Source organism: Schistocerca nitens, chromosome 1, assembly GCF_023898315.1.
Source record: "Schistocerca nitens isolate TAMUIC-IGC-003100 chromosome 1, iqSchNite1.1, whole genome shotgun sequence".
NCBI lineage: Eukaryota > Metazoa > Arthropoda > Insecta > Orthoptera > Acrididae > Schistocerca > Schistocerca nitens.
Window position 1 is genome coordinate 842,874,261 of NC_064614.1, and position 12,856 is coordinate 842,887,116.

General features: G+C 42.8%; 1 protein-coding gene across 1 annotated transcript in view; it reads right to left on the reverse strand.

Annotated features, from left to right (window-relative positions):
- Window positions 1–12,856, reverse strand: part of LOC126237178 (serine/threonine-protein kinase Nek8-like) — a 124,869-nt gene that overhangs the window by 65,001 nt on the left and 47,012 nt on the right. The window contains exon 3 of the mRNA XM_049947056.1: window positions 10,930–11,100. Coding sequence (XP_049803013.1) covers window positions 10,930–11,100 — 171 coding nt within the window. The remainder of the gene's footprint in view (window positions 1–10,929; window positions 11,101–12,856) is intronic.

Sequence of the window (12,856 nt, forward strand, 5' to 3'; positions counted from 1 at the left end):
CGCAAGTAGAATAATAAGGATGCAGTAAGTTTTTAGATGGTGTACTGCTGTTCTTTCTGTGGGTGTAAGGTTAGTTTGCATGTTGAGGGATTTGGGGAGTGATGGCGAGGCAAGGTTTGAGGTTAAGAAATTCTGGAAAGTGAACAGAGGGTGATTAGGGGCATTAGGGGTTGATCACAGTTGGATGGAGGAGTGAACTGAGTTAGGCAGGGTTCAACATTGATCTTTCGTTGAGTATGATTGGTAGGGACTGGGAGAAGAATAGGTGGGCTTTAACACATCCTACATGATTGAATTTGAGAGTAGGGCAGAAAGTGAGGCCTTTGGAAATGACTGATATTACTGTAGGATTAAGACCTCTGTTGGGAAAGTTCATGACAGTGTTTCAGGTCTGTTTAGGTTCTGGATTCTGAGTGGTGGTGGGGAGTGAGTTTTAGAGGGTGGGGTAAATGTAGTAGGTCTGCAAGACAAGGTTTGTCAGCTATGAGGGGACATGGGGGAAGTTTGGTGGTGGTTGTAGAGCCAGTGGACAGTGGTACTTCAAAGCAGGAATAGGAAGTGAGAAGGGTGGAGATTGTTTCGAGGTGGCATTGTGCATGTTGCTCTAGTTCCTGGAGGGTAAGAGTTTCAGTGAGTGTTACGGCTTTCAGGAATTTGGGATTGCATAGCAGGAGAATTTTACAAATGGAGAGAAGGTATTGTAAGGTGGTTTGGGCTTGGTTTATATGGTTTTGCAGGACTAAGGATTGGCAGAATCTGAACAGATGGATGTCATTGTGGAAGGAGAGATGGCAGCCAGAGATGGGTCATTTGATGGTAAGGCCATTTGGGGGGATTCCATGGGCCAAGCAACAATGCAGGAACAGTATGTGGGACTGTGTTCTGGCTAGAGATAAGGATACTTTTCTGTATTGATGCAGATGGAAGGAGTAAGGATCCATGGTTGTGTACAAAATGTGCAAAATTACATAAATAACGTAGAATTACATCCAAAAAATTGCATACTTTGCTTACTTTCATTTTATTATGTCTTATGGATTATATATTGGGGTAACTTGTCAAACCAAGCAAAAGTTTTTAGTGTGCAAAAGCATGTAATAAGACTCATTTGTGGTGTAAATTCAAGAACATCATGTAGAAACCTGTAAGAACATCATGTAGAAATCTGTCCAAACCACTGCTCCTCGGTATGTTTATTCCTTAATGAAATTTTTTGCAAATAATATGTCCCTACTGCCATCTTATAGCTCAACACAGTATCAATATTGGGGATAAGAGCTATCTACATTAAGACCTAAAGTCACTTATGAATTTGACTGAGTCAACTTCTATTTCTTGGTTGTTGTGAACAATCTTAATCTACTCACATTTTGACTGTTTGGTTTTGAATTGCATCATGTGGGTCTTAGATACACTTATATTCAACAGATTTAGCTGAAACCAAGTTCATAAGGTACTGAGGGTACTCCTCACAGATTTGGGAATTTTTTCTGAATCCTGATTTTCAACTAAAACAGAAGTATCATCTACAAACAGAACTGACAGGGAGGCGATATCTACTGGTAAGTCATTAACATAGAAAAGAAACAGTTCTAGGACTAACATGCAGCCTTGCAGAATACCCTGAGATATTTTTTTCTGGTCAGAAAAATAATTTGAGCCATTGAAGGAGATGCAAAATCTTTGCTTTCTGTCTGATAAGTAGAATTTAAGTTGTTGTAGGGCACTGCCACTAATGCCATACTTTTCAAGTTTGTAAATAAGAAATGCATAGTTTACAGAATCAAACACCTTTGTGAGGTCACAGAAAATTCCTGTCATCTTATAGCTCTTGTCTAATGATGTACTTATTTTCTCAAACTGTCCACTGCATCTATAGTGATTTTTCCATGTTAAGAACCAAACTGATTATTTAGAATAACAGAATATTTTGCAATGAAGTTTTGGATTTGGGCAGCAGCAAGTTTTTCAAATATTTTAGATATGACTGGGAGAACTGAAGTTTGAAAAACTCTGATAGACATCTCCTCCTACTCTATACATGAATCTCTTAACAGGGACTGTAAGACCAGCTTATGTAAAATGTCTGTTATATTTAAGTTTTAACAGCACTTGACCAGATACTGTCACAACAGTCAAGATTAGGTATTTTGCATATGACAAATTTATTAAAAGTGCATAATTATGTTTCATTCTGACAGTGTATTAATTCTGTAAATACTACCAGTTCCAGTTTACTGTAATGTATTCACATATCCTGACACTTCTGACTAAAGATCAGGGAACTGATTATCATACTCAAATGTTCTTTTTATGTTATGCTTTCTCATATGTTCCACAACTATCAGAATCTTCTCATTTTTGCAGCTATGGATCAAAAACCAAAACTAATCTAATCTAATCCTCTCTAATTTAACCTAAGAGATGAGACCTGTTGATATTTGTGCCAAATCTCTGTGAGCCAGCAGTGACTGGCCACAGCTAGGATTGAATAGGAATTAGTGCTCCAGAAGTGAGCTCATTGGGCCATTTTGCAGGTAGGCTGCTTGAAACATCCAGGCATCAGTGCATCAAGCTTAGAAACTACTCAAGCATACATTGGCATCACTGAAAAGACAAGGCATTTGCCCCCCACCCTCCCCTCCCTCCCCCTCCACAGGCAATGAAACAGCTGGTGTTCTGCAAGAATTTAGTGTACTCGTGCAATCTATAAACAGGATCCACTCTCCACTACAAAGCATTTGAAAGCAGATTGTCACTTCAGCCACAAGATCCAGCTCAGAAACTACTAAGTGCGACTATAATTGAAATATCCTGCATAATCATAGCCTGTATGTGAAGTGGCAACAGGATCCCCTCTCACGGCAGTTTTGGCAGTTCCTCCACAAGGAGATTGTGGGCGTGTGTGTAGTAAAAGACCTTAAAAGTGGGTACACACTTGGGTACAGAAAACTGTTTTCCACCTTATGGACAGGTCTACAACTGACGGGGGTTGGCAGTGTATGTTCAGACTTTCCTGAATCTTGAAATACACCTATCAATTATTTCAATGACTGCGTTAGCCACAGTGGCAGTTAATACTTCTGATGACAAGACTGTCTTTGTTACCCCTAAAGAGACCTCAGGAGACTGCTTGATATGTCTCTTCTAAGGCTATATTTGCTTCCTAAGCAAATTCTTTGTCCAATGTGTTTAACAAAGACCTAACATATTTCCCAGTCTTTTGCAGGTGAAATACACTGTCCTCTGGCCATGCCCCTGTGATCTGACATTTTTGGTTGTCATCCAGGCACTTAGATCTATATGAGTTATGTGGAATGGTATATATACTGCAACCAACTTTTACATCCAAAGATATGAGCAGATGCTTGAGAAGCAGTTAATAAATATGCAACACTGTTGTGTCACTAACTGTGATTCATTAGCAGTTTAAGCAGTGGCACTGGGCTATTCTTCTCTCCTATTGTCACAGGTCAACAATGCCAACACCCATCTCATCTGTTGGCTCTTGCTCATCTTGAGTGAAATACAAGAACCAGGCAATTGCTAAATCAAAACAACTGAGGATGGAAATAGAAATTGGATATTGGCATGCAGCTTCTACATCTATCTACATCTATACTCCGCGAGCCACCTTACGGTGTGTGGCGGAGGGTACTTATTGTACCACTATCTGATCCCCCCTTCCCTGTTCCATTCGCGAATTATGCGTGGGAAGAACGACTGCTTGTAAGTCTCCGTATTTGCTCTAATTTCTCGGATCTTTTCGTTGTGATCATTACGCGAGATATATGTGGGCGGTAGTAATATGTTGCCCATCTCTTCCCGGAATGTGCTCTCTCGTAATTTCGATAATAAACCTCTCCGTATTGCGTAACGCCTTTCTTGAAGTGTCCGCCACTGGAGCTTGTTCAGCATCTCCGTAACGCTCTCGCGCTGACTAAATGTCCCCATGACGAATCGCGCTGCTTTTCGCTGGATCATGTCTATCTCTTCTATTAATCCAACCTGGTAAGGGTCCCATACTGATGAGCAATACTCAAGAATCGGACGAACAAGCGTTTTGTAAGCTACTTCTTTCGTCGATGAGTCACATTTTCTTAGAATTCTTCCTATGAATCTCAACCTGGCGCCTGCTTTTCCCACTATTTGTTTTATGTGATCATTCCACTTCAGATCGCTCCGGATAGTAACTCCTAAGTATTTTACGGTCGTTACCGCTTCCAATGATTTACCACCTATGGCATAATCGTACTGGAATGGATTTCTGCCCCTATGTATGCGCATTATATTACATTTATCTACGTTTAGGGAAAGCCGCCAGCTGTCGCACCATTCATTAATCCTCTGCAGGTCTTCCTGGAGTACGTACGAGTCTTCTGATGTTGCTACTTTCTTGTAGACAACCGTGTCATCTGCAAATAGCCTCACGGAGCTACCGATGTTGTCAACTAAGTCATTTATGTATATTGTAAACAATAAAGGTCCTATCACGCTTCCTTGCGGTACTCCCGAAATTACCTCTACATCTGCAGATTTTGAACCGTTAAGAATGACATGTTGTGTTCTTTCTTCTAGGAAATCCTGAATCCAATCACAAACCTGGTCCGATATTCCGTAAGCTCGTATTTTTTTCACTAAACGTAAGTGCGGAACCGTATCAAATGCCTTCCTGAAGTCCAGGAATACGGCATCAATCTGCTCGCCAGTGTCTACGGCACTGTGAATTTCTTGGACAAATAGGGCGAGCTGAGTTTCACATGATCTCTGTTTGCGGAATCCATGTTGGTTATGATGAAGGAGATTTGTATTATCTAAGAACGTCATAATACGAGAACATAAAACATGTTCCATTATTCTACAACAGATTGACGTAAGCGAAATAGGCCTATAATTATTCGCATCTGATTTATGACCCTTCTTGAAAATGGGAACGACCTGCGCTTTCTTCCAGTCGCTAGGTACTTTACGTTCTTCCAGAGATCTACGATAAATTGCTGATAGAAAGGGGGCAAGTTCTTTAGCATAATCACTGTAGAATCTTACGGGTATCTCGTCTGGTCCGGATGCTTTTCCGCTACTAAGTGATAGCAGTTGTTTTTCACTCTCTGGATGGTGACTGCAGGGAGAAAGAGTTGTACAGTGAGTATTTAACAACTTCTTTTGGGTGGTGAAGTGGTAACTGAGGAAATGGTCTGTTATATATTCACTGTAAATGTAACTCTTATGGTTGACTGGTTAACAACAGCCACAACGAGTAAGTGACAGAAATCAATCATTCCTGGCTTCCCACATTGAGGCAAAGGAGTATGTCAAATCACAACAGACTAAATAAAAGTGTAACTTCAAATGGTAAACATAAAATACACTGGTGGCCCATCCCTGTTAATAAATATGCTAGAATGCTTCAGAATATGCTAGGTTTTGTCATACAGCATTTGGTACTTGCTTTAACAGCATCATTTGCACAAAACCCTCTATAGTAGTACAGAAGCATGCTGAGGTAGTGATCATACTTTACATTAGTAACAATCTTTGCTTGCTGAAGGACCGTTTTTCACACTGCCTAAGATATTTGAAGTCTGTACCACAGGTACTTCCAGTGGCCCATCAAATTGATTTTCTACTGCTGTAAGAGCAACTTGGTTTCAGAAAACTAAGTGCCACAACACTTCTGTTTTTGAGACCTGTCATAGTGGAAGAGCTGAGCATTGAGAATGTCAGATCATTATCATCACCACCACCACCACCACCACCACCACCACGTTTGAATTCAAGTGGTACCAGGACCTACTGTTAAATTCTTTACAATGAGTGGCACAGCATCATACATGCATCTGCTGATATCCTGCTTGCAGGGCACAAGCTTTCATTGGCCTGTATCCAGAGATTCAATCCAAGTGGGAGTCCCACAACACAGTAGTACTGTCAACTCATCTGCCTGTTCAGTTCATAATGACTGAATTTCCACTTACGTGGTGCATACTCTAACCCAAATGATATCTTGGGTGTTCAAGTGGAGGCTTACCTTCAATGCGGCAAAGAGCCAACCATTTGTCGCACTGAGATGCCCTGTCCTCATGGTCTCTGGACACACAAAACATCCTGGGTAGTGGTATCCAGTGAGAAATCATGATGAAGTAGTTTGGTGTCACTTTTGATGGGCATCTAATTTAGTTCCAGTATGACAAAAATGGAGAACCAAAGCAACAGGCAGACTGTGGCAGCCTTAGTAAGTAAAGTTGTCCTCCACCTGGAAGTTGGTTTGAAACAAATCATTCCCAGAGGTGAAAGAAATGAGAAATTACCAAAAATCTTTGGAGTGGTTAGGGATTGATTCCTGCATATTTGGTCTATTCGTTTGGCATCCTACCCACTGAGCTACTGAGTCATTCACCTACTGCTAAACCCAGTGTCAACAGTCACACTGGTCTCTCGAATTTTTCTCCCTAAGACACTAGTATGGGTAACATGGCCGGTACTCATATTGCCTATAGCATGAGCTGAACTGATCACTACCTACCCAGATATCCACGCTTATTAAAGCACCACTTCCAGGATGGGAAGGTGCACTGGTCACGAATCTAATCCTCCTGGTGGACTAATAATGAGGGTCATTTTGGCAGACAGAGTGTTTTCCCACATTCCACTAGGTGAGTACCAAGCTGGTACCCAAGTCCTGCTTCAGTTACACAACTTTCAAACATTTAGGAAACTTTCCCTCACTTTCACTAGATGCAGGCAGTTGGGGTAATAGGATGGCTACAGGAAGGGCATCAAGCCACTCCTTAAAAACTAACCATGCCGCCAGGTGGTCAACTATGTTTTTGGCCACCTGGTGGAACAACATCCAGCTGAACACAATGAGCTCAATTTCAATGGCAACCTCACAACTGAAGTCATCTGAATCCCATCCAACAGCTTCACCCAACTATGCAGGTGGGAGTTATCCTTATAATACATCCTCTGCTCCCATTATCACCATGGCCTCTATCTCAGGTAACCCACAGTTCCTGGACCTTCCACCCAACAGCTTCACCTTCCTCCAGCCTGTCATGCACTCCCAACTCATGTCCGAATGTCACCTTCAGCTCGTGCCACTTCCCACTGGCCACTGCAACTGTGCTATTCCCTACACCCGCTACCCCTAACTCCTGCATTCCTAGCCACCAAACCAGCTGTCTCCCTCCCAGCCATTAGCCATCCTCTGCCAGTCTCTCTTTCTGCTCCCTCTCACTCTACCCATTCCACATGCACTACCCTCACGAAACCAGTCCACTTGCTGCAAAATAGCGTTAGTACTGTTAATCTAGCTGGCACCACGTAGGGGCATAGACGCGCGCGCTGAGTTTTGGCGAAAGAAGAAAATTTTAAAACGGCAACGAGAAATGTTTAGGTTTTACTCAAAATTCTCCACGTGTGACACTTCTGTGAAAATCACAAATGGTTAACAAACCAGGCAAAAACAAATCGCCGCGTTTTCGACGGAATTGTTGTTATATAGGTAACAAGTAAAGAAGAGGTGGAACGCGCGCGCGCGCGCGTGCGCGCGTGCGCGCGCGCGTGCGTGCGTGCGTGCGTGCGCGTGTGTGTGATTTTAGTACTTTACATGCAATATCATTTACATGAGTGTTTTTGGTTTTGAGGAATTTAATTATATTCTTAATTTCCTTGATGGGTCATGGAGTAATGATGCAGAGGTAAGGGACAATCTTCAAGTGCCTGATCTGATGCAAGTTGAAGGAAGAGTGAAATGGGGGTACCTTGAGCTAATGGTCAACTGGAAGCTGGATGAAGGTCTGAGTGGACAGAAGGTGCAGACAGAAGCTGTGACTGCAATAACAATGGGTCCAATTGGAATCAATATTCTTATATAAATACCTTGCTGCAACAATTTGTAGGGTTATGAAATAGAACTATCACATAGTCTCATTTGTGGGTAAAGTAGATAACAGACTTCGTTTCATTAGCTAGATATTAGAGCAATACAATCAGCCTACAAGAGAGATTGCTTACAAAAACTCGTACAGCCCAACCTAGAATACTACCCATGAGTGTGGGGCCTGCACCAAGTAAGACTAAAATGGGGTACTGAACAATACAGAGAAGGGCAACATGAATTTTCACTACTTTGTTTGAACCATGGGAGAGAGTCAGAGATGCTGAAGAAACTGAACTGGTAGAGACATTTAGATAGACGTAAACTATCCTGTGAAAGCCTATTTGCAAAGTTTCGAGGACCAGCTTTTAAGTGAAGGACCTAAGATCATACGCTGGCGTTCAATATGCAGTGCAACACTTCTTTCTCTCGGCCAATTGAGGTTGAAAAGAATCCGAAATTTGTTTTGGGATGTTGTGGAATATTCCCGCTTCAGCCACTGTAGTTTAGCGTCATAGATGGTGGCGCTACCTGTAGCCTTCAAAATAATGTCTGTAATGGAGATGCGTTCCAAGCAAGAGGTTTCATCGAATTTCCTTTGGTGGAAAACCAGAGGATCGCACGTGTTCATAGGCGCTTGCAGAATGTTTACAGAGACATGGCAGTAAACAAAAGCAAAGTGAGTCATTGGACGAGGTTATATAAACCAGTCTGATGTGCGCGAGCTGGCTGCGCACAGCTGGAACTCCTGCACTGTTGGAATGTGCTGACACTCCCATTCACAGTGATCGACAGTCACAGATACCTCACTACACAAATGAATGTGTCTGTTGGTATAGGTCACGCAGGATACGGTGGCCGATCCACAGTGACCAGTTTTCGTCTAAAGTGCTGGACGAGTTCATTCGTTTGTTCAGTAGGGGAGACCGACAAGCGTTTGCTACCTTTCGGCCGGTCGACAATGACAGAATCGACGCGCACACGCTGCAGTCTTTCTCAAACGATTTTACATAAATTATTCGGAAAAAGTTCATTTTTGCTTTACTTGTAGCTTTTTATGTCAGATTAATTATGATGTGCCCATCATTTCGTTAATGGTCATAGTTATTGTGATATTTGCGTGGAAGTAAGACAATGCGCGAAATTCGAAAAAGTTTGCAATGAAAAATAGGGATCGCTATGATTTTGCGGTTGGTGCATATCACAATATTTTACTGCGTACAAAATTTAGCTAAAATATTGAATTTTTCTTTGGACTTCGGTGGAGGTCCCCGACTGTCACCAATCTCGAGAAAACTGATCTTACGTAGCGCACTCATTTGCTATCGCTCTGCACAAGTGAAAGTCAGAGTGAAATATCCTCATACTTCATAAACGGTTTGAGATATCAAAATGAGAATTTGGCAACTGATAGCACACAAAGATAAGAGTATTCTGCCGTGTGGTTATTATCCAGAACTTCATTATCTATTATGTATTCCACCAACTACAGACTTTCCGAAGAAAGAATGTAATTTTTTAGGGCCATCGATAGCTACTGAAATGAGAAATTCTATGGGTTTTGGAACAACATCAGTGGATTCATTACACATTTATTTTGTACCAAAATGCCCTTTTTCATAAGATGCTGACCTAACTTTTCCTCAGTTCCTCACTTAATAAACTTAAACCACTGTATCAGAATTCTCTGCAGTTGCGTTTGTGCAGCAAGCGAGACTGTGTAAACTCCGCTGAGTTTTGGCGAAAGAAGAAAATTTTAAAACGGCAACGAGAAATGTTTAGGTTTTACTCAAAATTCTCCACGTGTGACACTTCTGTGAAAATCACAAATGGTTAACAAACCAGGCAAAAACAAATCGCCGCGTTTTCGACGGAATTATTGTTATATAGGTAACAAGTAAAGAAGAGGTGGAACTTTTCCTTCATGATACTGCAAGGCCTCACAAGTTTGTGCACCTAAGAGCAGCTCACAAATCTTCAGTAGACTGGTCTTTCCCACCCATCCTACAGCCCAGATCTCACACTTTCGACTTCAATCTAGTCGGCCCAAAGGATACTCTCCACAGGAAGTAGTACGTGGATGATGGGATGGTTATCGATGTAGCAAGGCGTCGGCTTCCATGTCGACTAGTAGAGTGGTACTGTACACGCATACAGGTCCTCCCAATAAGGTGGCGTAAGGCCATCGCATTTAATAGACTGTAGTGCAAAAGTAGAGTTTTGTAGGCAAAAAGGTTGGTAATAATACGGTGTACAGGAATCCTGAATAAAACCAACTTGCTTTCAGAAAAAAAGGTGTCGCATTGCTTATAAGATACCCTTCGCACACCTGGAACAGTAAGAAGCCCTAATAAGCGATACAGTAGGAAGTTCCCCCTGCCACGCAGTTTACAGTGATTCGCAGAGCAGAATGAAATTACAATGAAATGAACACCCTTAGCGGCTTACAGGCGTTTAGATACGTCAACGAGGACAGATGAAAATATGTGCCCCGACCGGGACTCGAACCCGGGGTCTCCTGCTTACATGGCGGACGCTCTATCCATTTTTTTTTTTTTTTTCGTTTTGTTCGCTTTATTTCGTTGCATCTGTTCGGGGCGGACATCTTAAGACATCCATTTAAGTTCATTGTTGATCTGTTAACTCAGTTTTTTTTATCACAGAGGGCACGTTACCCTCTGACCGAACACGCTGAGCTACCGTGCCGGCAAATCCATCTGAGCCACCGAGGACACAAAGGATAGCGCGACTGCAGGGATTTATCTCTGGCACGCCTCCCGCGAACTCCACATTCTCAACGTTTTGTCCCGCAGTACATTCGTAGTGCCCCTGCCCATTATTACTCATTACTCGCGGCGCGTTGCCGATTCCTGTAAGAGTTCGGGCACTGTTTGTGCATTCGCACAAAAGAAGAAGATTGTCAAGTGGCCGGTGAGCCTTAACTATATATATACTAAGATGGTACCTGTTCTTTCGGACATGACCGAAAGAACAGATACCATCTTAGTATATATAATGCAGAGCAGAGATGTAGGTGCCGAGTGCGGTACCTGCTGCGGCAGCAGACGGCCGTCGCGCGCTCGCAGGAAGTCTCGTAGCGTGCCCCCCGGCAGGTACTCCATGACTATGTGCAGGGCGTCCTCCTGCACCACGCTGTCCAGGTAGCGCACGACCAGAGGGTGCTGCACCATCGACAGCACACGCACCTCCGTGCAGCTCGCCTGCAAACACCAAATCCCACCGGCCTTATCACCAACACTGGCTGCTAGCGGCAAACTGACAGCAACATTCCACCTCGTTCCAGTAAACACATTGGTGGTGAAAGTGCTGCCTGTAAGCGCAAACACGTCCCAATAGAAACTGGCAGACAGTTAATACTCGTGCTGTTTTAGATAACCCGCAACCGCACTTTGAAATTTAAATGACTCAGAAACTAGTATAGCATACTACACATTGGGATAGTGAACTACTCAATACTGTATCAAACGCTTGCCTTCTCAAGATTTTGGCTGTTGCGTGAACTTTTCTGAAATTTGATAAAATTTTTAGATACAAAAAACGAAGTATTTGCTTCATTTTGAAAGTCCTTCCCACAAATGTGCAGTTTAATAATGCGAGGAAAAATATGCAGGTACGACCGACTTGATGATTTACGCAAGATAAATTTGCAATTTCTCTATAAATTGTAGGCTTTTAATTAAAAAAGAGGGCAAACTGAGCATGGCTGGCGGAAATGAGAAACTGATGAAAATGTGGGTATGCGTTAAAGCCCTTTAAAACTGAAAAATTCATGTCAAACTTAAAAAGAGATAACAAAAATAAACATGATTTTCACATGAAAAATGCGATATTCGGAAAAGAATGTAATGTTAATAATTGTAGGCAGAGATATTAAGTAATTTGTCACATGAAAAATAATGTAAAATTGTCTATTATTAAGCCAACTATAGCTGGTGTCGCCGGCCGGAGTGGCCGATATCCGCCTGACTATAAATGTCAGAAGGAACTCGAAACACCTTTAAAACCGCAAACAAAATTAGGTGAACAGAGACAATGACCGAAAGGTCTAAATGAGAGTAAGTTAACGTGGAGGCAGACAAAAATGCAGGTTCCCAACTGTTGATGCAAACAAGATCCGCTTGGTGGAAGAGGTCAATCAATAGGGAGCCTCTCGGATAAGGATGTGGAGATCCCCAAAGCAGGTGGTGGGCGTTCAAGTCCACCACCAACAAATAGGGGTTGGGAACTGGCCAAGGAGATGAAGGAAATCGGCTCTTGCCATTGATGTGGACGATAGAATGTATATGGTACAAAGAGGGAAGGTGAATCCAGAGAGGGAAAGATGTACAGCGACAGCTTGGTAGAAACTGTGTAAAGCGACTGGGTGATAATGGATAGTATCGCAGAGAAGAATCATTATTCCCCATGTGCAGGGAAGCCAGCAACAGAGAGGAGATCAAATCGGACTGATTGGAAATGAGGGAAGATCATGGGGACATAGCTTTGTTTCCCGAAGACAGAAAATGACTGGGGAGTAGGATCGTAAGAGGACAGAGTTCATCCCGATTGGAGCGAATTCCGCAAATATTCCCATGGATAATTGACATAGGGTGGACGAAAAAAATAAAAATCTCACCATTGTTGCTGTCAACTTAGCAACCGCCGAGAGGCGGTGGCCGATGGCGTGGAATGGCATTCAGCCAACGGCAGAAGATCCTGATCCATGGGTTGTTCGGGGGCATATCCTGCCACCAGTGATCGGCTGGTTGACCAGCCGCCAGTGATGTATCTTGGCGACACAGAAGATGGCCGAAGGTGGCTACCGCTGGGTGGCGCTGTAGGAGAGAGACGCAGTGATGGAGAAGGAGGGGAACTGTTTCTTATGAGCTTTCTTGGAAGCAGGACGTTGAGATGAAGCAGGACGTTGAGATGAAGCAGGACGTTGATGGTGGTGAGGTCTGGGTATGTAAAAAATTT